This window comes from Macaca nemestrina, chromosome 13 (assembly GCF_043159975.1).
Source record: "Macaca nemestrina isolate mMacNem1 chromosome 13, mMacNem.hap1, whole genome shotgun sequence".
Classification (NCBI taxonomy): domain Eukaryota; kingdom Metazoa; phylum Chordata; class Mammalia; order Primates; family Cercopithecidae; genus Macaca; species Macaca nemestrina.
The window spans coordinates 33382136-33408294 of NC_092137.1; the positions used below are offsets into that span (position 1 = coordinate 33382136).

Sequence of the window (26159 nt, forward strand, 5' to 3'; positions counted from 1 at the left end):
TTGTATTTTTAGTAGAGATGGGGTTTCACCATGTTAGCCAGGATGGTCTTGATCTCCTGACCTTGTGATCCACCCACCTCAGCCTCCCAAAGTGCTGGGATTACAGGCGTGAGCCACCGCGCCCGGCTGTGCATGTACACATTTTTTAAAGGCAGGAAACCACATGTAACAGTCAGTCAACTGTTATATTTGGCAGAGTCTGTTTTTTAAAATGTGTTTAGTTAACCTGTTAAATAAATTTAACATTGAAAGAGTTTTATAAAAATTATTTCTGATTGGAAAAAAAGACTTTTGGTAGGAAAAAAAATATTAAAGAAAGTAAGAACACAGTATTTATAATGCAAATATTATAAAAGGCCATAAAATTCCTGAAGTCATATTGTGTATTTGTAATGGATCTATACCGTAAATGTAGGTAAGGCTGAGGAAAATACATTCATTTGTTTTTTAAAAAAATACTGACTCAAGTTTCTTCCCACATCCAGCGATGATAATGAGAAGGTATCATCTTTTTGGTATAAAAGCCAAACTGCTTTTATAAGATTTTCTGCTTGCTATAGATAGCACCTAAAGTCATATCTGAGTTTCTGATAAAGAGGTGTCAGTGTTTTAATGAACTGACATATCAATCAAAGTAACAAACTAAAACTATACATACACACCACACACACACACCTTGTACCTTCATTTATTTTTATTTTTTGAGACAGGATCTCGCTGTGTTGCCCAGGCGGGAGTGGTGTAATGGTATGGTCATGGTTTACTGCAGCCTTGACCTGCTGGGCTTAAGTGATCCTCCCACCTCAGCCTCCTGAGTAGCTGGGATTACAGGCCCACACCACCATGCACAGCTTGTTTTTAAAATTTTTTTGTAGGACGAGTTCTCATTATGTCGCCCAGACTGGTCTTATTTTATCTTCTTAATACTACAAGATATACCCATAATATTGCATTAGAAATGCATTTTGGATCCTAGAACTTGCCATAAACTAAACCTGAAGAGGAATGGTTTGTACATTTCCTTTTAAACGTTTCCATACACTTTGTGTGTCACTTCGGATTTGCTTTACTCATGCATTTATCCTTGCAGGCCCTCATGACACCTGAGTGTCAGGAATGTTACAGGCTTGTGTTGTGTGGCATCTGCTCATTCCCCCATCTCCATATGTGCTTCCTGTTCTGACTCTGTACTCTTCTCTCGTTTTTCTTTCTCTGCAGTACAGCTGTCCCTTGGTATTTAAGAGGGGTTGGTTCCAGGGCCCCCACTGATACCAAAATCCATGGATGCTCAAGCCACTGATAGAACACAGCATAGTATTTACATGTAACATATGCATATATCCTCCTGTATACATTGAATCATCCCTACATGACTCATAATATGTAATACTATATAAATGACATGTAAATGGTTACTCTATAGTGTTGTTTTATTTGTATTACTTGTTTTTGTATGCTTTTTATTTTTTCAAAGATTTTTGATCTGCAGTTGATTGAATTCACAGATGTGAAACCCATGGATACAGAGGGCTGGGCCCACGGTACTTTATTTGGCTTTCAGGAACCCCCTCATTCATCCATTTCTGCTCTTTTTTCTTCTCCCTGCTTTTCCACTCTATAGTAATATCCCCGACTTTCTCCTCTCCTCACCCTCTCACTGTCCCTGGCTCATTTTCTCCATTCTCTTATAATGCCTTCACTAGATGTCAGCTCCACCAGGCATCTTCCCTGATAGCCTTGTCTACCCATCCCTGTGTACCCATCCCTGTGCAGTGAGGCCTAGGTGTGTGTGTGTGTCCTGAGAGTGAAGCCTCCAGTTCACTCCTTAAGACCTCTTTAAGAGCAAGAACTATGTGGAGAGATCCTCTTTTAAAATGTTTTTACTCTTGTGCTTTTTTTTCTAAACTTCACTTTGACTGCTTTGATATGTTTTACCATCTTAAGTTATCTACTTTCTGTTACTGAACACCAGGGGTTTGGTCTAGGTTCTAGCTCACTGCACAGAAAGCCAATCACTGAGACTACAAGTATTGCCAAGGAAGAAGGCTTTAATTGGGTGCTAGGGCCAAGGAGATGGGAGTTCAGTCTCAAATCCACTTCCCTGATGGATGTAACAGGGAAGAAATGTAACAATGTGTAAGAAAACAAGAGCAAGGGAGGGACAGGGAAGCAATCATGATGAATCAGGGATCAGCATCTCATGTCAGGATGTAGTGATCTGGTGAGTTTCAGTTCTTTGATACTTTTTTTAAGAGGCCTGAAGGTCATTTCCTGAGAAAGGAACTCAGATAAGCCAAATGTTAAGTTTCAAGCTTTAAGGTCAGAAATGTCTGCCGGGCAAGGTCACTCATGCCTGTAATCCCAGCACTTTGGGAGGCTAAGGCGGGCGGATCACAAGGTCAGGAGATTGAGTGGTGAAACCCCGTCTCTACAAAAAACACAAAAAATTAGTCGGGCATGGTGGCGGGCACCTGTAGTCCCAGCTACTTGGAAGGCTGAGGTAGGAGAATGGCGTGAACCCAGGAGGCGGAGCTTGCAGTGAGCCAAGATTGAAACACTGCACTCCAGCCTGGGCAACAGAGTGAGACTCTGTCTCAAAAAAAAAGAAAAAAAGAAAAACACATTTCTAATTTTCCAAGTTCTTGTATGAGAAAACGCAAAACAAAGCATATGAATTTCTAAGTTTTCCTTTATGTGTCCTTGAAATATTAAAGAATTCTTTCTCACTGAAAACAATAATGCCTGTAGCATTTTTAAAATAAGAAAGGAAATAAAGTGCCCTGGGTAATTCTGCTGAAAGTAATTTATTGAACATCATCACACGCACAGAGTTTTATCTATTGATCTCTTTTCAGGACTACAGGCAGCTGTTTCTTTGGGGGTAACTATTTATTCATATGTATTAGCAGTGTTACTCTTGGGTCATTGTAGTAATTCTGACTGTTCCAAAAAGGTTCAGAGAAGATTAGCTCATAAAAACCTTCAGAACACATTGTAAATGGAAAGGGAGAGCCTATTTAAAAAGCTCATATCCACTTTGACCAACTACATGTTGTAGATTTTCTCATCCCAACAGTAATTCCTTAGATTAGACATTTATGGGGAAAGACCAAAGGTGGAAATGGCCCTACAAGCAAATGGCCCACACCCTCTTTAGGCTGATGAACCAAGACAGGAGGAGCTCCCAGAAAGGGCTCTTTATAGGTGGTGTCTTCAGCTCAAACCTACTCCTTCCTAATCAGAGCCAGGGGACATGATTGCACTATTTGTGGCCTTGTTGCTGAACCCCCAGCAGCAGAGATTATCTGTGTCCCTCTTCCCATTTATCTCAAAGATGAAAACAAACAAAAAAAAACACACAAAGAATAAAGGGCAAAGCAGAACAAACCCATGCTATGTGAGATAAGAACCTGAGCTCCAAAGAAGGGTTTTGGGAAAAGCAGTAGACATAGGCCACTTGGAACCGACATTAGTTTTCTCTTCTGGGAATTGAGGACTCTGTATTTACCAGCACCTTCTACCTCATATAGTCACCCTGTGGATCACATGAAAAGTCCTCTGTAAAAGTTCCCTCAGAAAAAAACATACAAAATGTCCAAAACCAAACTTTCTTGTTACCGGCCACACCTCTAGAATAAAATGTGAAAAACTTGATCTTTTTATGCAAATGTGAAGCCAACCTCTTAATGCAAATTGAAAACTCAAATCTGAAAATACTGAAGGAGGATTAATGTATTTTTTAGAAGTCTGAAGGAGGATTCATATTTTTTTAGAAGTCTGGCATGAGATTTGTAGTACAGCTAATCTTATTCATAATATCTTTAAGAAAAAGAAGATTCTTTTTTTTAATGCTTGGCACTTTCTATAACTATTGATTTGATCTTTTAAAATTAGTTTCCAATATAAAAACCCTCCACCCCTGGCAGCAATGAACTAAACTCTTATAAGAATTTCTTTAAGAAATTACATTATCACATATTTACTGACCAGAGTTTTATCCCAGTGGAAAAATGCTCTAGGAAGTTAATTACTTAAAGACTAGGAAGATAGGGAAATTGTAGCTTTTCCCAGAATGACCTTTGTGGACTACTTTTTAAAAAAGAATTTGAATTTCTTTCCAAACACAGATGAGGGCCTGACTAACCCTCAGTTTCAGCTGTATAAACATTGAACTTTCAAATGTCATAGAAAATAAGACCAAAACTTTTCACAACCAGTGTAAAACCTGAATAATTATAATTATATTGTTGATTATTTCCCTTATGGGAAGTAATCTGCTTCTTTCCCCAAAAAGGCAAAGATTATTTTATTTCTTAGTTTTTATGATGTGAGTGTAAGAAACATTTTAGTAAACAAAACAATGTTTATCATATATGTATTTATCTATATATATGTGTGTGTGTGTGTTTAAAATACATAAAATTATATATAAATATATTTCAGGCCGGGCGCGGTGGCTCAAGCCTGTAATCCCAGCACTTTGGGAGGCCGAGACGGGCGGATCACGAGTTCAGGAGATCGAGACCATCCTGGCTAACACGGTGAAACCCCATCTCTACTAAAATACAAAAAAAATTAGCCGGGCGAGGTGGCGGGCGCCTGTACTCCCAGCTACTCGGGAGGCTGAGGCAGGAGAATGGCGTGAACCCGGGGGGCGGAGCTTGCAGTGAGCTGAGATCCGGCCATTGCACTCCAGCCTGGGCGGCAGAGCCAGACTCCGTCTCAAAAAAATAAATAAATAAATAAATAAATAAATAAATATATTTCAGATTTTAAATTCATATATATTTATAAATTTTGACATGCTTTGACTCAAGAGAAGCCTATAGTTTCTAATTACCTGTGAGTATAATCTTCACTGAGGCCTTATTACAAAGTATTCCATTTTGTAATAAACACCATGACATACTTACAACTTTGTACATGAGGGGGAAAAAAATTGAGCCTTCTTTTAGCACAGACCATAGAATAAACCTGATTACCAAAACCCTGTTGCTTTTTTGATTTGTATTTCTCACTATTATTTATTAATAGCTAGCTACATTTTTGGACCAGCTGAATAAAATAATTGAGCAGAATTGGTAGTAGTAACAGGCTGACAATTTATTCACTGTGTTGAGGGAGAGATTATAAAATTTTCTATAGGGTTCATAATTGATTTAGTAACAATTTAAAATACGTACTCTTAGTTTTCCCAAGTAATTCCATATCTAAGAGCTTGGAGGCCCTTCTAACAAAGATCCCTTCTGTTAAGAGTGCACAAAGTGAATTTCAGTCCTCTACACACTTGAAGCAAGCTAGACCAGATGAGGGAAGTGGCAGATTTTACCCAATTTCACACACGAGGAAATGATTTAAAACCACTTCATAAACTGCTGCATAGAAATCAGCATTTGAGTTTTTTCCTGGACACTTGTTCTAGGTCTACATTTGTCATCAGCTGTTAATGCTAACTTACTGTCCAAACTGAAATCTGTCAAAGACAAAATAATCAGAGAATTGGCCAGAATCAACTAGATGAGGGATCTTTATAGTCTCACTGATACCCTGTGTTCTGAGAGGAGTGTATATTTCCGAGGTTTGTTTGCTGCTTTGCTTGCTTTTAATGCCAGAAGAGGAAAGAAAGGGCAGTAGCTTTTCTGATAGAATTTTATGAGTTTATATTTTAGAAACACATTTACTATTTAATATATTAATAAAATTCCCACTGTCAACTAGGCCCTGCCAAAATAAACATATAGGAAGATATTGTAAAAATAATTTATTTAATTTCCCTGCTCATATAATTATCTACTAACTTCAAAACAAAGGTAAGTGTAAGTATGTGCGGACATTAAACTCTTATACTCACCAGTAAATGTCTTCCTTTTGACCTTACAGTTTGAGTCCAAGAATCTGGAAATAGTAGAGTTCTAGTGACAATATTTCATTAGAATTAATCTAAGTAATTATTATGACGGTAGTCAGCTTCTTATTTGATGTCGCATTAAATAAAAACAGTTAATAAACTCAAACTGGATCATAGGCAGTAATTTGAACTCTATAGCATACAGGAGAGAAGGGGTGTGACTACTTTCCAAGTCTAGTCACAAAATAGTGATCATTTTTTAAAAGCACAGACTTGTTCAAAGACTTCATATCTGATCGAATTCAATCTGTTTCCTTATCTGAAAGTGGGTGGATTTTGTTCTTATCGTTTGTATTCTTTCACATCATCTCGTTCATGTTTTATCACACAGAGGGTTAAGCTGAATCTGTTAGAATATGTTTTCCTCTAGGACGTACTTGAGCTGGGACTAGAACCCAGATTTGAAATTCTACCCTGAGGCTGGGCTGGCACTCATTGTTTCATTCGAAGTCATATATTTGCAACAATTTAAGTAGTTAGATTTTCAGTGATGAAAGGTTATTTAATAGGCTCCAGGTTACAGCAGTATTTTCCTAGTTATCTTCTTCTGTGCAGTCTTCAGTAGAGATTGGGAGCATGGTTGATTCAAATAACTACCTAAGGGTTAAATATTATGTGTGGGCTCAGACCCCTGGTCAAGTGTTGGGGAAAATTTTTATTGATTTAAGTAGGTGTTATAGCTCAGTAACAAATGGCCCTATGTTTGGCAAGAAAAGCAGATATGGAAACTCTACTCACAGCCAAATCTACAATAATAAAATAATTGGTTCACGTAAAAGGAAATGGTTTTGACAGATTTACACTCTTGGGGTATGTTAGAATTCCACCAAAACTCAGGATTCAAGTGCATTTTTATCTCAAAGTGGAAGAATCTGACACTGAAAGTGGAAAGCATTTTCTATAAAGCATATGCTATTGACACGGTCACTCTTTCACCCATTGCATTCTCTACGAGTTGTGTTAGGTAGTTCTGATGTGTCCTATTGTCACTCTTTACCTTCTCTACTCCATTTAGATTTAGATGTAGAACAACCCAAAGAAGAAAAGAAAGAATGCTACTATAATCTCAATGACGCCAGTCTCTGTGATAATGTGTTGGCCCCCAATGTCACAAAACAAGAATGCTGCTGTACATCGGGTGCGGGATGGGGAGATAACTGTGAAATCTTCCCCTGCCCGGTCTTGGGAACTGGTAAGAATCTGCTGAGTTGTTGAGTCACACTTGTGTTTGGTCATATGGTGTCCCTGGGCCTTGAAATGATGACACTCACTCCCACAGCCAACTCAAGGCGACTTACCATATAGTGAGTTTCATTCATTGCTAGAGCCAGCACCTGCATCCCATTTTAATATGAATCCTTGAACTTCTCTTCATCAGAGTGTACTGTGACACTCAGGTTCTGTGTGATATTTTGGCAGAAAGTTAATTCAGTTTTATTCCACTTTAAAATTAAAATCAGTCTTTGCTGCTAATAATGATACAGCATTATTCGTAACTAAAGTTTGTGTATTGAAGCTAAGATTATGTGTAATTGATTCTTATTAAACCTTTAAGAACTAGACATCACAGTCGTGGAAAAATAATAGTTATAATATCAAGTAAAGCATGAGTAAGAAAATATGAGTGAACTTGGAGGTTTTTTTAATTAAAAAGTGTAAGAAAATTATGAAGTCATTAGATTTCTTTGCACTTAATCCATAATTTTTTGAGATTGTACTAAATTTATTTGCTGCAATTGCCTTCAAGTTACCGAGTCTGAGAAAGCAAAACTGAACTTGAAACATGCATTCATGGAAGATGTTGATTCTTTTTTTTTTCTTTTCAACTTATTTCTTTTCTTGGTTTTGTCTCTTCTAAAATCAGCTGAGTTCACTGAGATGTGTCCTAAAGGGAAAGGTTTTGTGCCTGCTGGAGAATCCTCCTCCGAAGCTGGTGGTGAGAACTATAAAGGTCAGAATCAAGTGGAAACAAATTTTCAACACATTGTGTACATGTGAGATACTCAAGTGAATGCATGGCTTGGGTTTCACAGAATTAGAGTTCTTTTTAGTCATGAAAACTGATTACAAAGTCCTTAATTCTACCATTAAAAGAAAGTCCCCATGGACTTGGAGTCAGAACACAAACTGGATGATGCTGGGAAGTAGACATTGGGAGGTGAACTTCTGAGTTTCTATCTCTTCATCCCTGAGATAGGAATAATTTCTCAAAGGTTATGATAAGGATTAAATAAGATAATATATCTGAAAGTACTTAACAAATTCTGTACCTAGTAGATACTTACTAAATATTTTATTCTAGATGCTTAATAGAAATCATATAAATTATGATCATATAAATTTGACCACTATTTGTCTTTATGGTCATCAACAAAGCTAAGGTTCTTGTATTTTTAGACTTTATCCTACTGTTGTGGGGCCTTTTACCAGTGGCCACAAGTTCATAATGAGAAATGGAAGAGAAGACAACCAGAGTAGACATGTTTTATATATTTAATGCTACTATTATATAATTCTAAAATAAATGGGCAGCCTTTTAATTTTGGTGAATATCCACATGTATGAATATTTCCTCATTAACCACTCACTTTTGACATTTTCATGATAGAGATATTACCTTTTATATACGGAGTGATTTTTTTCCTTTATAGTTTAATACTGAAGACTGCTAAGTAGCTGGGAAACAGACTATAAAATCATTTTTATTGTCAATTTTTGGAAAACTAGTGTTTGAATAATATGGTATAATTCAGTAGCTGGATAAGAAATTCCATTTGTGTTTTTTTAAAAGACATCTATGATTTGGTCCAATTAAATAACGAGAAGACTTGGTTTATAATACGCGTTGAATGGTTTCCAAATTCACAAATATACATTACTATGTTTTTGCAGGGATGTAGTTAAATCTCACTTCATATTAAGGTACAGAGCTCTGATTTCACCATAAATTCATCTTCTCTTTTATATGAAAATAAATTCCTCCTCTTCCTATTTTAGCAGTGCTGTTAATGGTTGGAAGAAGATTGGATTTAGATCCAACCAGCCATATGTTCTAGGCTTGGCTTTGCCATTTTCCATCTGTGTAACTTTAAGCAAATCCTCTATGGAGTCTTCAGGTTATAAAATGAGGAATAGATGACATTAGCTCTAAAATGCTAGAACTAATGCTAATAATAACAGTAAAAGCAATAGATAACACTTTTGAGTCTCTGCTTATGCCAGAGTGTATATACTGAGTCCTCTCCATGGATTATCTCATTTCATCCTTCCACTCTTATTAGGTAGGTGTTCCTATTGTCTCTAATCTATCATTGAGTAAACTGAGATAGTGAAGCTGTTAATTCTGTGGGGGAATGGGTCTGCTAACCCCCTTAGCAACTTGTGCTTTCTTTTGTCAAGAAAGACTTGCATTCAAATTCCACCAAACCTTCTTGGAAACTTTCTACATCTCAACTAGTGAATGGGCCAGAACATACATTACAGAACACATTTCTTAAAAGGTATATATCCTTCTGTTGATGCCACTATGGAACCATAGACCATTTCATCAAATATGAGGTAGCATCTCAGAAACCATATTTACAAATACACTTCTCCAATAATGGTTTGGCCATTGCTTCTCAAATATCACAGACAAACTACATCTGTTTATGTTTTTATGCCTGCCAATTAGGCCTTATTTTAAGAATATTATATTGCTATTTCTATAGGATTCTTTGGAATATAAATATTATAATATCTAACTTAAAGCCCCAAATCTGGTTATACTCTTTTTAATTGAAAGATCAAGCCTAACTTCTTTTTGTGTTTCTCAATTTTTTCCCAATAGATGCAGATGAATGCCTACTTTTTGGACAAGAAATCTGTAAAAATGGTTTCTGTTTGAACACTCGGCCTGGGTATGAATGCTACTGTAAGCAAGGGACATACTACGATCCTGTGAAACTGCAGTGCTTTGGTAAGCTTTAAGGGGATATAGTATGGTGTACTGTGAAAATATACACATGGAAAAAATAACTATGCTATGTAGTAAAAACAATTTCCTTGAATCTAAATCATATGTTGAAAAGATGTGTAAATGTTTTAGGGATCTGTTTCTTAAGCACAATTTAAGAAAATAAAAAAAACCCACCTCCATACTACTGTTTGAATGTATTTCAAACAAAGAGTTAATATTCACTGTGGAATTATAATTCAGGCCACTGGTATAACTGAAGTGTTCTTTTGGTCTGTGGCACCTCCTGTTTCATCACTCATACTGTGCAAGTGAGAGCCATTTTAAATACTGACCCAGACCTTAATGCTTAAGCAGAAAACCATATATACTAGGCAGAAAAACATAGCAAAAGGAAATAATTTTAAAAGTTATCATAAGGAGCCATTTTATCTTAAATTTCTAAGCATATCCTGTTCATGGATGTTTTCTTTCCTTATGTAATGTCAGCAGCAGCAGCAATGTTGTTTTTCAGTCAGAGCAGCTTACATTTTTATAGTCAGAGCCGCTCTCTTTTGGATGATAATGTGTGGTTAATTAAAAGCGGCAGCCCCTGGAATCTGGACTAAAATAGAGCAATGGGTAAAGTTTGGTAAGTGTATGAGGTACAACTGATGGCTGATTTTCTTTAGTAATATTTTTTTTCTCCTAAGATATGGATGAATGTCAAGACCCCAGTAGTTGTATTGATGGCCAGTGTGTTAATACAGAGGGCTCTTACAACTGCTTCTGTACTCACCCCATGGTCCTGGATGCATCAGAAAAAAGATGTATAAGACCGGCTGAGTCAAACGGTATGTTTCCAGGAGATGCAAACCTGTGTCCAAATAAATATCAGAAGGTTTTCCTTTTAACTAAAATTGTGAACCACTGGAAAATAGAAAAAATGAATTCCTTGGGTATTTTGAAATAACTAAAATGAGATACTTACAGAAATAATAATAAGATGCATATCATCAGTATGCAAGAGATTTAATAGCCTGGACATACTCATTAAGTATGGACCATGGAGTGGCTGAGCAGATGGCAGGGTTGTTCCATGGCTGAGGGAAATGTAATTCAGGAAAAGATAATTAGGTGTGCTCAGCAGAGTGGAGGGAGTGGATAAGGCTCAGCAGAGCAGAGGGTGGAGTTCAACAAGGTGGTGGAGGGCCCAGAAGTCCACCGACAGAAACTCCTGTCATCCCTGATGCTACTGATAATTGGCAAAAAGCCGCTGATAATTGGCATCATCCATCATTCACCTCAGGAGACTGCTTTGGATGAAGTCAGTTGAAAGGTAGGAATTAAAGACTCTAGGATGAAGTGTCACTGGTCCAGGGCTTTGGCAGGTTAAATGGATGAGAAGGCAAGAATTCAATAACTGGTACGTGGAAAGAAATGGTAGGGTTTCACAGGAGTAAATGAAAAAGTGAAGATTAGAAGAGTGAGAAGCCCATCAGGCTTATGACGGACAGGCAAAATAGTGGGCATTGTATATAACAGTAGGAAGCTGTAGAGAGAAGTATTCTGTTGGGACCGGATGGGCAGGTGGAATTTCAGCTGATGGAATGACACCCAGTTGGAGATGACAGAGAATTGATCCATTCAAAGACCAGACTGGATTCAGACTTTTACTTGGAAGTCACTCTTAGAAATAGAGATGGAAGCTTGGAGACTTGCTGGCTTCCAACACAGTGTTTATAAATAGGAATAACTGTGCAATTTTGATGGAACTATGTTTTCCCTTTCAGAACAAATAGAAGAAACTGATGTCTACCAAGATTTGTGCTGGGAACATCTGAGTGATGAGTACGTGTGTAGCCGGCCTCTTGTGGGCAAGCAGACGACGTACACTGAGTGCTGCTGTCTGTATGGAGAGGCCTGGGGCATGCAGTGTGCCCTCTGCCCCATGAAGGATTCAGGTGAGCCCATATCCAGTTCCTTCTGCAGGAGGCCTTTGGGGACAAGTTCATCTCACCTCCTTTGCATCCTGACGTTTCTCTTGCATATCTTCGCCTTCATTCATGATATCTTACTTTCATTACGTGTGTGTGTGTGTGTGTGTGTGTGTGTCAGGATTGCATAAACATTTTGCTCCTGGTTTACCTCCATTCCCGACCCTGTCATTAATTTTTGAAACCCTCATTCCATTTCCCCAGTGAATGATAAATGACCCAAAGAAACATAACTTAGCAATCAGTGGCATAGGCTTAGAATTTATATTTCCTGGCAGTTCATTTTTTACTACAATTCTTCTCATTCCTAACAGTTTCTACTTAGACCAAAACATATATTAGAGACAGTAGAAAATCACTGTAGGTCAAAGTCCAAATTTTCATGTCAATCTCTGTATATGGAGATATAAGAAATGGGTTAGAACAAAAAGAGAAGGGTTTAGAAAGTAATCGAAGAAATATTTCAACAAATCTCCTTTCCTTTCAAGTTCTAGATCTATCTGGGTTTAAACCTTTGGCCAACTGGAAAAGATGAGACAGGCTAAGCTCCCAGTTTCATCCCATCTCCCAGGTTGAAGGAGGCCTGGAAGGTGCTGGCTTCGCGCTTCCTGGCTGGGCTGTCTGGTGACCATTGAGTTGTGCACTGACTGCCAATTTCCCTTTTTACCATCATAGCACCTTCTCATTAAAGGAAAGCACTCGAAAGTGTTCAGTATATCCTTTTGTAAAGTTGACTTGTTAAAGCTAGAAGGATCATGTGCAAGTAGAAAGCAAAGGAGTTTATTGTAAATATATTCTCAGAACAGTCGAGGGGAAAAATTGCTTGAAAAGAGGAAATGCATTAATTTTTAGTGAATTCAATTAGAATATTTCTTTCAAGCTATATAATAAATTAGCTTTCCAGCTTAGAAATAACTGAAAACCAATGTAGCATGAAAGAGAAAATAATTGGGAATTCCCGTAAGAAGAAAATGAATAGCCAAGGATAAAGAGCAAATACACAAAGCACTAGATGGCAATGATAGCAGCCCAGAATTGGAGAGAGGGCAGGTCTGGGGCCAGATGGCGCTGAGTCTGGAATCCAGCACTGCCATAGCAGCTGCATAACCAGGGGAAAAAAACTTCACCCTGTACAGCTCATTTGTAAAATGGAGGCGTCTACATGTCTTGGGTTGTTGCAAGGGCTGGGAGGATGTAGGTAGAGCAAGGGGCTAATTAGTAGCTTTACTAGTTGTTTCGGGCCCTGAAAGCAGATGCCACGGGGAGACAAAAGTGAAATCACTAAGTTAATGTGAGTGCAGTGAGGCTTTTGAGTCATTTTCTCACAATGCTATACTACCTCAAATCTTTTTTACTTATGCAGTGGTTTTTCATTGTCTGATTTTTTCCACAAATCACATGTATTCCTCCTAAAGTATTAAAATAGTCAAAGAGGTTATATTCCCCTCCACCTACGCCATTACAATTGAACTCTGCTCCTTGAAGACACTCACTTTTGACAGTTGGGTTTTATCATCCTAGCATTTTCCTACACTTTAATTATCACTATGTATTTATGTTAGCCATTGCTGTATATTAATATATTTATATCCAACAGTGTTTATAACTGAAGTCTGTATCGTTGATCTAAGCTACACTTTGCTTTATATTTTGCACTTCAGCATCCCTGAGATTGGGGTCGTCTGATAATGATGATATATAACCATGTCCACAGGTATTTTTCCCAATTTTTAACATCTATTATATCAAGATACATTTTATAATCTAGGATCTCTTAAAACTGATGAAAGTAACTTAAAATTTTTTTATATTGATATATTTTGGGGTGCAAGTGTAGATTTCTTACCTGCATGTATTGCGTGGTGGTAAGTAAAGTGTGTGTTTTTAGTGTACCCGTAACACGAATAGCGGACTGTGCCCAATAGGTCATTTTTCAACCCTTACCCCACTTCCAGACTCCCACATTTTGGAGTCTCCAGTGTCTATTATTCCATTCCATATGTCCATGTGTACCCATTGTTTAGCTACCATTTATAAGTGAGAACACTCAGTATTTGACTTTCTGTTTCTGAGTAATTTCAATTAGGATAGTGACCTCCAGTTCCACCCATGTTGCTGCAAAATGCACGATTTTATTCTTGCTTATGACTTAGTGGTATTCCATGGATAATGAAATTTTCTTACTGAAGCATTCCTACAGGTGCATACGTGGAGGTTCATTGCAGCATTGTTTATAAAAGGAAAATCAGGACTGGGGCAAGATGGGCCAGGGAAAGGTTAGGGGAGGAAAAAAACAAATGCCCCGCACAAGAAGTGACTGAATAAATCATGTACATCTATAAAACAGATTCCATGCAGTTGTTTAAAAATTACATTGTTTTGGCCAGGCATGGTGGCTCATGCCTGTAATCACAGCACTTTGGGGGGCCGAGACGGGTGGATCGCAAGGTCAGGAGATCAGGACCATACTGGCTAACACAGTGAAACCCCATCTCTACTAAAAGATACAAAAAATTAGCCGGACCTGGTGGCGCACACCTGCAATCCCAGCTACTCGGGAGCCTGAGGCAGGAGAATAGCTTGAACCCAGGAGGCGGAGGTTGCAGTGAGCCGAGATCGTGCCACTGTACTCCATCCAGTCTGGGCAACAGAGCGAGACTCCATCTCAAAAAAAAAAAAAAATTAATACAGCCTTAAGGAAAACAGTATGGAGATTTCTCAAAGAACTAAAAATACCTGGCAATCCCACTAACTGGGTACCCACCCAGAAGGAATGTCTTTATCCATTCCTCCATTGAAGGACACTTAGGTTGATTCTATGTCTTTGCTGTTGTGAGTAGTGCTGCAGTAAACACACAAATGCAGTTATCTTTTGATATAATGATTTCATTGCCTTTGGGTAGGTACCCATAAACAATGCTGCAGTGAACCTCCATGTATGCACCTGCAGGAATGGCTCAGTAAGAAAATTTCGACAAATACCAGGCTAAGTGTGTACATTTTAAGTTTATGATATTAACCTGGCTGGCACCATGGCTTATGCCTGAAGTCCCAGCATGTTGGGAGGTTGAGGCGGTGGATTGCCTGAGCTCAGGAGTTTGAGACCAGCCTGGGCAACACGGTGAAACCCATCTCTACAAAACATACAAAAATTAGCCGAGTGTGGTGCTACACACCTCTAGTCCTAGCTACTTGGGAGGCTGAGGTGGGAGGATGGCTTCAGCCCAGGAGGCAGAGGTTGCAGTGGGCCAAGATTGCACCACTGCACTCCATCCTGGGCAGCAGAGCCAGACCCTGTCTCAAATAGATAAATAAAATTATTCCCCCAAAACACTGTAAACATTTACACTTTATTTAATTGACTAGGTTTAAAAACCTTCCAGTATTTTTTTATGAGAAATGAATATTTGAATAATGTAGCAATATTCTAAATATTAAATCTATTCTGAAAATAGGGATTTCAGAATATTGCATAGTTTTCAACTGAAGTTTTCAAAAACATTTTAAAAAGTGATTAGAACAAATACATATGAAGAAGTATATATTATATAATATTTTTGGAAGCATATAGAGTATCAGGGGAAAAAAGATACCACATGCCAAAGTGGAAAAAAAAAAAAAAGATTAACTTCATTGCTATACTATTTCTAGTTTGTATATCCACAGTTATTATGATGAAGTATCCAAAAAGAATCTCTAGTGTACATGGTCAGCCAAACCAAAATCAGTGCTTTCCAATCTGTTACTTTTTAAAACAATGGTAGTTTGTTTGTTAATTGTATTGTAATTTTAACCTCCGGCATACAAATTCATTGACATTAAAATGCTGGGTGGGCTGGTTGGCGAGAACAACTACTTAGGCTCTGGAGGCACCTGTGAAGGACCCCAGGGTTCTAGGAAATGCATGTTGAAAACTGCTTTCGAAATGTATCTGTTGAAGTATAGGAATTAGGGAGGCAGCCCCAAAGGAACTTTTTTTTTTTTTTTTTGGACAGGGTCTCGCTCTGTCACCCAGGCTGAAATGCAGTGATGCGATCTCAGCTCAGTGCTACCTCCGCCTCCCAGGTTCAAGCGATTCTTTTGCCTCAGCCTCCCAAGTAGCTGGGACTACAGGCACGCACCACCACTCCCAGCTAATTTTTTGTATTTGGTAGACACAGGGGAACTTTTCTTTTATACTACCAAAATTATAGACCTAGAACTAGGCTTATGAGATCATTTATTCTGAATCCAGAGAGAAGTACACAGTGAAATTAAACTTTTCCACAGGTCCTATGATTAGTTGGCATTCCCTTAATTGGCACCTGATCGTGTAGTCACATTTACACAAAACCATCTCTTGTTGCAAAGCACATGTTTCCTGGAGTGGAGTGAACTAAGAGGAGCCTCAGGGCATCAGGGTTAGCCCATCTGCTCTAGAACCAGGTTGCCTAGCTTTGCATCCTAGTTTGGCAACTTCTTATCCCCATGACCTTGTTAATTTTCTGTCTCTGTACCTCAGTTTCTCATGTGAAAATAATATCTGCCTTTCAGGGTGGTTGTAAGAATTAAATAATACATGAACACTTCAGAGAGTGTTTGACACATGGTACATTTTCAGAAGATACTAACAACTATGGCTGCTACTACTAGGTATCTCAGATCAAATGCATTTTCAAATGTAATGAAAATCCAAAGGATCTTATAAAATACACAGTTACCTAAATAGCATGTGAACACAAATTAAGCGTAGACAAATGCAGAAATAATTGTTCTTCATGTAAGACTTTCTGTTCTAGACCACTGCTTTGTAAACATTAATGGGCATGTCAGTTACCTGGGAGAGCTTATCAAAAAACATGCTGGTTTCTCACTTGCAAAAGATGGGGTGGCGTGGGAGGCACAGGATTCTGCATTTCTGGTAAGTCCCGAGCTGCTGCTGCTGCTGCTGCTGCTTCCTCTGAGCAGGAAGCAAAGCTCTAGAGACATCTAATAGCATCTAACTTTATTTTGTTAAAACCTACGTTAATGCTGGTAGTCATTTATCGTAAAGGAAGCAAAGAATATGTGAATTTTAAAACTAGTTTGTTCATAGTTTCTGCCATTGAACCTTTTAAATATACTGTTCCCGGATATCTTGATCGTTGAGAAGGACCACATTGTCTCTCTCTTCATCTGAGCACAGGACTAATCCCAGCCTGTCAGACATCAAGCATCCCATTTTCCTTAGGAGTGCAGTACTGCTTTGGGGAACAATTCGTTACTGATGGAATCAGTGCTGGAGGAATTTAGGGAATAAATCGCACCACTTGTCATCAGCTTTAAGCATTAAAGTGCAGTGTAAAGTAAAGCTTTGGCTCCAGAGCGAGCTTTCACACTTCTGGTCCGGTAGGTCATGGGCACTAATTCTTGCTAAAGCAGCAGCTACATCTGAGAATACTGGTAGGTGGAGGGGGTAGGAGTGGCTGCTTAAATAGTGTTCTCTGAAGTTAGATGGCATCTTGCATATTGGTACCACATGCAGGGGAAATAAGGGTGATGGATTGTGTCAGGACAGCTTTACATAAGAAGAATTGCTTAATTGTAGAATTCATACATTGCTGGGGCTGCTTAGGATCCCATTTCAATGCTCCGCTAAACTCTTAGAGGCCAGACTGCAGACTGCACTAGGAGGAAGTTCCTGATTTCTCCTTCACCATGGATGTATCATGGACTGACTGTCTCCCCATTCAGACTGCTGGAGGCCTTCCTTGCCCCATTCCAGCCCCTGACTTCTCTTCTCCTTCCCCTTTCGCAATACCCGCTGATCCTGCCTCTCTTAAAATGACTTTGGTGGCTAAACTGTTTTGGGAAGATCCTCAAATTTGTGGTCTTTATTGTGATGTCATGTCAGCCTCTGAGAGACAAAGCTGTTTGGGAAACCAAGTCAGGAAAAACGAGCCACTGTATCCATTTCATAAATGAAGACAGGGTGGTCATTGTTTGATCTTGCTGAGAATTTCTAGCGCTACGCGAGAAGGAAGTCATAGAGTTATCAGAACTTTGAGGCCTTTGGTTGGATATGGAGTTTATTGGAATATGGATTTTCTGTTGCTTGGTTTTTCTGAATCTAAGTGATAATAAAAATGATAACTAACATATACATAGCACAGTGCCAGGCACTTTCAACACGTTTTCCATCTATTGAGATATTTAACTTGCCAAGCCATCTTAGGTATACAGTTACAGTAGTCCTCCGCCTTATCTGGTTTCAGTTACCCACAGTCAACCACGGTCCAAAATATTAAGGGGAAAATTCCAAAAATAAACAACTCATAAGTTTTAAATTGCATGCAATTCTGAGTAGTGTGGTGTCCCGCCCAGCACGCGGACCATCCCTTTGTCCATGGTGTCCATACTGTGTATGCTACTTGCCCGTTAGTTAGTAGCAGCTCCATTATCTGATAGAAATCGATCGTATATATAAGGTTGAGTACTACCTGCAGTTTAAGGCATCCACTGGGGGTCTTGGAACATATCCCCAGTGGATAAGCGAGAATACTATCCCTCCTTTTTCTGGCAGAGGATCTGAGGCACAGCAAGCTTAAGCTACCTGTTAGTAGTCATATACCAGTAAGTGGAAGATTCAAATCCAGGCACCTTGGCTTCAGAATCTGCGTTCTAACCTCTTCAGTGTTACTCGAGTCTCTTTCTCTCCATGATCTCAAAGCACATCTTAAATAGTCTCCCTTAGAATAGAAGAGTAACAAAGTGAAGAATTAAAGCTGAGATTTTAAAATTGTCTCACACATTGTGTGCTAACAGAAAAACTGATTTTAGAGCTAACAATGAGCATAATAAATTAGAGGCAATGTGTCATCAAATCTGTAGCCCCAGACACATTGGCAGGAATAACAAAAAACTATACATTCAATGGACTAATGAACTAAAGCAAGTCAATAATTCTCAGTAAATAAAACTTTTAGTGATGCCTATCACTTAATCTAAAATGAATTTTTAATGTTTTTATTTTTTGCTACTCTTAAAAGTATAAGCTTAATGGCCGGGCGTGGTGGCTCACACCTGTAATCCCAGCACTTTGGGAGGCAGAGGTGGGCAGATCACTTAAGGTCAGGAGTTTGAGACCAGCCTGGCCAACATGGTGAAACCCTGTCTCTACTAAATTAGCCGGGCATGGTAGTGCATGCCTGCAATCCCAGCTACTCTGGAGACTGAGGCACAAGAATTGCTTGAACCCGGGAGGCGGAGGTTGCAGTGAGCAAAGATTGTGCCACTGCCCTCCAGTTTGGACAACAGAGCGAGACTTCATCTGAAAAAAAAAAAACATAAGCTTAAATATTCTGGAAAATGTACATAAGAATCACAAGATAGAGGGTACCATTATCTCATAGAAATCAAAATCTGTTGATCTGCAAATGAAAGAAAATTATACATATTTGAATATTTGAATCTGAAGTACCCAGGGATTCCAGTGTCTTTTTATATTGTTAAAATAATTAGATTTCTGATTAGTAAATTGTTAAAGTAATTAGACATTGTAAGTAAACTGAACAAAGACTTGATAAATGGGACTAGTGTGTTGGGAGAGTGCCATCTATTGGCGATGTAATGTACTACAGCACAGGTAATCTTACGTACTCAGGTGTAGAAAGATGAGAGTGGTTTTAAAAAATCAGGTCCCAAAGGAAACAGAAGGTGCCATAAAAGAAATCGAAAAATGTTAACAAAGTTTAATAAAACATAAATATTGATTAACATACGGAGGCATGGTCCCCTCAGTGTTGCTGAGAGCAGTTTGAAGAGACAGACTTATACATCTGAATCAAAAATTCTAGTTCTGGGACTGATAAAAGAACAAATGGATTTTGTTTAATGCCTGTTGAATAAAAGAATAAAGCACAAAGGCATGATGTGAATATGCACTTAGTGAGGATCTGTTGAGTCAAAGCAATGTCAGTATTTATCCAACTTCCTTTGAGAAAGGTAGACTGCTATAAGGGAAGAGAAGGTATTTGTCAGAGTTATTCATACTCCTTTAAATAATGCTAGGAAGAATGATTATTACTGTATATAAATTATATACAGCTTGTGGTTTATACAAAGAGATAAGTAAATGATCTGAAATGAACTCTAAATTATTTATAATTTACCTGTTTTCAGTTTTAGTTAAATTACCTACATGTTCTTTGTTGTTTATTGAATGCCTACTATGTACTAGGCAAACAATTCTGGAACAGGTGTAAAGTTGTATTTAATGAAATGCATAAGTAGTATAATTTATTCCTAAATATTATGTCTTTTAAATCTGCAAATGATACTTTAATAAATTCACCATTTGCTGTGACAGAGAATTTTTCAATCCTTCCTAATATCTAACCTACCCAATTATTCATATCATTTTGCAAAAGTAAAGAATTTGGAATGTCTTCAAACAATTCTGCTAGTGATTTCTTCCATATCCGTGCATGGCTCTTACATGTTCCCAAAGATCTCAGGGCGAGAAGTTTCATAATACCCTTGGAGGTGTGAAGGAAGACAGGGATTTGACTCATGGACTAAACTTGAAAAAATGTTGTAACTGGGCCATAGTTGCAAAAGGCTTGTCAGCAGTCACGGTTTAAAGGCTTTTCCAAGAAATATGTTTCCAAAGAATGTTAATAATCACTTTGGAACACCCTGCTTGTGAAATAGTGAGTGGTCACTGCCTTTGGTTTAGGCAATCCAGGGATTTCTCTCTGCTTTTGGTCCTGGCTCTCTGACATTGCACTGGACACATTACTTCAACCTCCTTTATCCAAAGTTGAGACCTCTTTGTGAGGTTATGATAATTAATACAATGAGTATGAAAGCGTTTATCCTTTCAGTCATAGATCCTGAGCATTATAATTAGAGAAACAGTAACCGTTAGTCACTTACAATGGAAAATTAAAATCAAACTACAAAGATATAAAAGGCCTACAAAATTGAGTGGCTGTCATGCATGCACAGAGAATATCTTTCTAAAAAGCAAGTGTTCCAGTTCTGTGAGACTGAACTCTTGGTATCCATAGAACTAGATTGAATGGATGTTATATGAAATGGCCAGTAAGCCAGTTATATTGTTCCTCATTGAAAGGACTCTTGGCCAGGCACAGTGGCTCACACCTGTAACCTCAGCACTTTGGGAGGCCGACGCGGGAGGATCACGAGGCCAGGAGTTCGAGACCAGCCTGGCCAATATGGCCAAACCCCGTCTCTACTAAAAATACAAAAATTACCTGGGCGTGGTGGCACGTGCCTGTAGTCCCAGCTACTCTGGAGGCTGAGGCAGAAGAATCGCTTGAACCTGGGAGGCGGCGGTTGCAGTGAGCTGAGATTGTGCCACTGCACTCCAGCCTGGGCAACAGAGCCAGACTCTGTCCCAAAAAAGAAAAAAGAAAGGACTCTTTTATTTCTTTAGAAAGCTTTCTCTCACCCCTCCCAAAGAAAGGTTGAAAATACTTCTACTACTATCAAAAGATTATTGCAAAATAAAATCCATTATTGAATTCAAATTCAAAGTAGCTCTTTGATGTAATGTGATCCTTATGTAAATTTCCTCGCTTGAAATCCTAGTGATTTCTTCGATATCCATGCATGGCTCTGACATGCTCATGAGGGTTAAATGTGATCATGCATGGAAGAGGATTGGCCTACAGTAAATGTGCCATAGCCAAAGGCGTTAGCAATTATTATGAATCAAATCCAGTTCTAGGAAATGAGTCAACGTTTATCAGGCACCGCTCCCTGGTTATCCAGTGCTAGAAATCTCTTTGAAAGGGACCAAGAATCAAAGACAATGAGGGATAGGAGGGTGTTCAGGGAATTGCACAGACCTGAATACCCCTGTGTACTTGCAGAGAAGCTCCACCTGTGCCCGGCCAGGCTCCTACAGTGTAAGTTAGGAAGTCAAAGAGAGGCTTTATGCACAGAAAGGACCATTTATGTTGGGTTTTAATGAACATTCAATGTACTCAATTTTTAAATGTTAAAACCTAGATATTCCTAAGAATTTGATTTCAACTTTCACATTTTATCATCCTATTTGTAAGTCCAATAACCTTCTATAAAATAAGATCAGTTTTATTTGTTGACTGTTTATATGTCTCAAAGAACGAATTAAACTTAAAAGTTATTTCTACATATAAATTCTATTAATTAAAATTTTGAACACTTCAGTCTCCATCTCACAATCCTAATAAGCATTTTCCTCATAAATAATTAATTAGCTCTTATAAATCTTATAAACCAAACTTGAAACACAGCAAATTGAATTCTCTAATAAATTTAAATAATGTTTACCCACCTAATCAAATTCTCCTAATCCTCATTTAACTTAAAATCCAAAATCTAAATTCAGTTTTGAGTTGAAATTGCAAGGCCTATCAGGTTCTCTGATTATATGATTCTCTTAGGCACTAAGACATATACAATAACAAGAAAAAAGAAAGCCCTTACCCTAAGACATGTCACAGAAAGTGTTAACATTCTGAGCTTAATTAACTTCATTATTTCTGTAGCAGAATTACTGTGTTAGGCCAGCTGAGGTTAGTGGCTGAAGAAATTCAGGACCCTGATTGCCAGTTGGCAATGAGAGAATGAAAACCAGGATGTGGGACCTGCATCCTCGCAGTAATGAGTCTGCCCTGCCCACCACAGGATGCCGAGCACCTTCTTCTTGCTTCCGTGCTAACAGGGGACCCCAAGTTTTCTTATGTATACTGTTTTTATAATCAGTATCTTCCATTGCAGTGATTTTCATTAAGACAGAAAAAACAAATAGAACCTTTTATCCAACTATACATGCCCTCCCGTAGGAATCAGATACCTTCTCCTAAAGGGATAAGCTCACCCCACTGAGATTCCCTACCAGATCAATGGCTGCCAGCAGGAGAGGGCTCTTATGGATGGTCAGGGCCTCTTTTACTAAACTGGGGAAAAGATACTGGATTTATGAAAGAGGCTAAAAAAGCAGGAATGAATGGCAGAGAAGCCAGGTACAAAAAGCAGGGACAGTACATAAGAGGAAAAATACTAGACACTAACATGTGGGTTTTTTTTAAATAACCATGTTTGGGCAGGTGCACTGGAAGGAAAGAAAGCAATGGGCAAGGAAGCCACATTCCGGTTATGATCCTATTGTAGTCATTGAAAGCAGAAGAAAAGTAAACATGGTTTGCCTCAAAGTGAGAATAGTTAAAATAAAATTTAAAAATACCCTGATAGAGGGGAAAACTTACTCCTTCATTTCTTGCTAAACTGCTGAAGACAGAACTCTGGAGGAGTGTCCTGGAACAAGCTGCCATTCCCAAACCCCAATTCCCTGGATTACGGGTGAGTCAGCAAGCATTTGGAACGCCGGCCAGTGGACCTTGCTAGACTGCACTGTAGCATGAACTCTCTGTTTTGAAAACTGATTGAAGCTATTGCCTCAGTGTCCTCACCAGCCATTAGAGAACAGTTCAAGGCGAGAGAAGTTTGATTAATGGGTTACTCGTTGGTGACATGAGCACTTCTGAAATTTTACTTCTTGTACAGCTTTGAGCCTTGGAGTCTCAGTTGTATTCATGGTACTTTTCCTAAGAGCTATACTGCATGGAAGTGCTAGGAAAGTATTTGACCACTCTCTGTTATAAAAAATACTCTGAATAGAAAATAAATTTCATTATGATAATAATCTTACCGGTGTCCTATTAAAATCTTTCTAGTGTGAGCGAAAGGAGAGAGATTCAGGTATGCATGTAAACAATCTGATCCTAAAAAGCAACACTTAGTTTTAGTTAACAGGTGTATCTGTCTGTTTTTACACTGCTATAAAGATACTACCTGAGACTGGGTAATTTATAAAGAACAGTTCTTCATGGCTGGGGAGGCCTCAGGAGACTTATAATCATGGCAGAAGGTGAAGCCAGACACTTCTTACCTGGCGACAGGACAGAAAGAGAGAAAGAGTGAGGAAGTGCCACACTTGAAACCATCAGCTCTCCTGAGAACTCCCTCACTATGGTGAGAACAGCATGGGGGAAACTGCCCTGTGATCCAGTCACCTCCCACCAGATCGGGATTACAATTCAAGATGAGATTTGGTTGGGGACACAAAGTCAAACCATATCAACAAGCAATCAAATTTCTCTCAAAGTAAAAGTCTTAGCAAGTTAAACTTTCTCCTTTGAAATCAGAGATAATGAATAGGCATTCAGTTTTCTAGAATTGCCTATTCAGTATGATACTACATGATTTCTTCTAGTGAACATTTTACTTTCATATATCTAGATATAGATATAGATAGATAGATTTTTTGTTTTGTTTTGTTTTTTGAGACAGAGTCTCGCTCTGTCCCATAGGCTGGAGTGTAGTGGTGCAATCTTGGCTCACTGAAACTCCCACTTCCCTGGTTCAAGCGATTCTCCTGCCACAGCCTCCCGCGTAGCTGGGACTATAGGCGCATGCCACCACGCCCGGCTATGTTTTTTGTTTTTTTTTTTTAATTTTAGTAGAGATGGGGTTTCACCATGTTGCCCAGGCTGGTCTCAAACTCCTGAGCTCAGGCAATCCACCCACCTTGGCCTCCCAAAGTGCTAGGATTACAGGCGTGAGCCACCGCACCCAGCCTCCTTTACATATTTTAAATTAAATTTGCTCTTTTTTTCTCTTTGAAAATAGGGCTAGTTGAAGTATACTCGAAGAAGAATGAACTATGATGAGTCTGACTTTGAGAAAATCACTGTGCATAATTGCTTAAGCACTGTTCTAAGTTTGAGGTTTTGAATTCAACTAACGTTTGAATTTCTTCTGACCTCTGCTTTATGAACCTAATAATGTAACTATGGCTAGAACAAAGCTGCTGGCTGCCCATATCTGTTAAACAGTGACCTCATGGCCAGAGCAGGCAAGCCGGGCAGAGGAGGGATGAAGGAAATTTTATTCTCCTTTTATGCCACAGATAGATTGTGCCCCTTATGATTGGGAGAAAAACATCAAGAAAGTTCTTAGAATGACCAGGTTCTTGTATTTACAAATCTGCAGGGAGTAGAAGCTAGGAAGTAATTGTTTTGCTCAGCATCAGTGGCCACTACCTTAAGAAAGAAGCAAATTACAAATCATTAGCTCATTGGGAGGGCTTCTGACACAACAAAGCCTTCTTTATGCTTCCTTCTGGGCTTCAAGTCTCAGTGGCAGGCTGAGCTGTTGTGAACAGTTGTGCTGGTTGTGCACTGCTCAATTCTAGAAAATACTAGGTTGGTGCAAAAGTAATTGCGGTTTTTGCCATTGCCTTCCCCCCCTCCCTCGAGACAGAGTCTTGCTGTGTTGCCCAGGCTGGAGTGCAGTGGCGCGATCTCAGCTCACTGCAAGCTTTGCCTCCTGGGTTCAAGCGATTCTCCTGCCTCAGCCTCCTGAGGAGCTGGGACTACAGGCGCCCGCCACCATGCCCAGCTAATTTTTTGTATTTTTATTAGAGACAGAGTTTCACCTTGTTAGCCAGGATAGTCTCAATCTCCTGACCTCGTGATCCACCCACCTCAGCCTCCCCAAAGTGCTGGGATTATAGGCGTGAGCCAGCGTGCCTGGCCCTGCCATTACTTTTAATGGCATTCATGTGGTAATCTGTGAGCACCTTCCAAATAAATCACTGCCAGAAGCAGAAGGTACTAGGACTATATGTGATAGTGAACAGATCCAGAAGGGAAGAAAAGAGGAGAGTCATCTCTGATTGAAGTAAATGGCAGAATACAAAGAAATCATGAAACAGAATCAGGATTTCAAAATCGTCCATCTTTTACTTTGCAGTGGCGTCTTACTTCCTGTTATTGAATGGAATACATTTTCATTACTAGTCATTGACTATGTTTAGTGTTATTTTCATATTATATTAATTATCTAGAACTTGCTCTTCCAATAATGATAATGGATAGTGGTGTATCTTTGTTATTCAGAACCTTGAGATCTGAACTTCTGAATATTAAGAGAGTTTTAAATATTAGAACAGCTTTCTCTGCTATGAAGCTTTAAAAAAATAAGCAAGATTAAAATACATTAAAACAATTTTCTTTATAATTTAATAACTTACTACTTTTAGTAAAAGAAAACAAAATTTATCCTGGCTTGACCTTTAGAATATCACAAAATTTCTGTAAACTTCAGTTTCCTCAGCAAAATAATACATGGGAAGATTAGACTGTCCACGCTTACAGTTTGTTAAATTACATGTTTGTCATCATTCTGAAATATCTAGATAGGCACCACCTGAAGGTAACAGCATCATCTAGTAGTGGTTACCTTATGTTGCAGCCACGGGTTTCAAAGACAGACTGTCTTTCCAAGA

The 26159-nt window shown here is 38.7% G+C and overlaps 1 protein-coding gene across 18 annotated transcripts in view; it reads left to right on the plus strand.

The window, feature by feature from the left end:
- Positions 1–26159, plus strand: part of LOC105464817 (latent transforming growth factor beta binding protein 1) — a 445139-nt gene that overhangs the window by 399121 nt on the left and 19859 nt on the right. For all 18 annotated transcript variants that reach the window (XM_024787691.2, XM_024787692.2, XM_011712889.3 and 15 more), the window contains 5 exons: positions 6924–7100; positions 7773–7859; positions 9738–9866; positions 10556–10696; positions 11636–11806. In XM_024787691.2, the coding sequence (XP_024643459.2) occupies positions 6924–7100; positions 7773–7859; positions 9738–9866; positions 10556–10696; positions 11636–11806 (705 nt within the window). The remainder of the gene's footprint in view (positions 1–6923; positions 7101–7772; positions 7860–9737; positions 9867–10555; positions 10697–11635; positions 11807–26159) is intronic.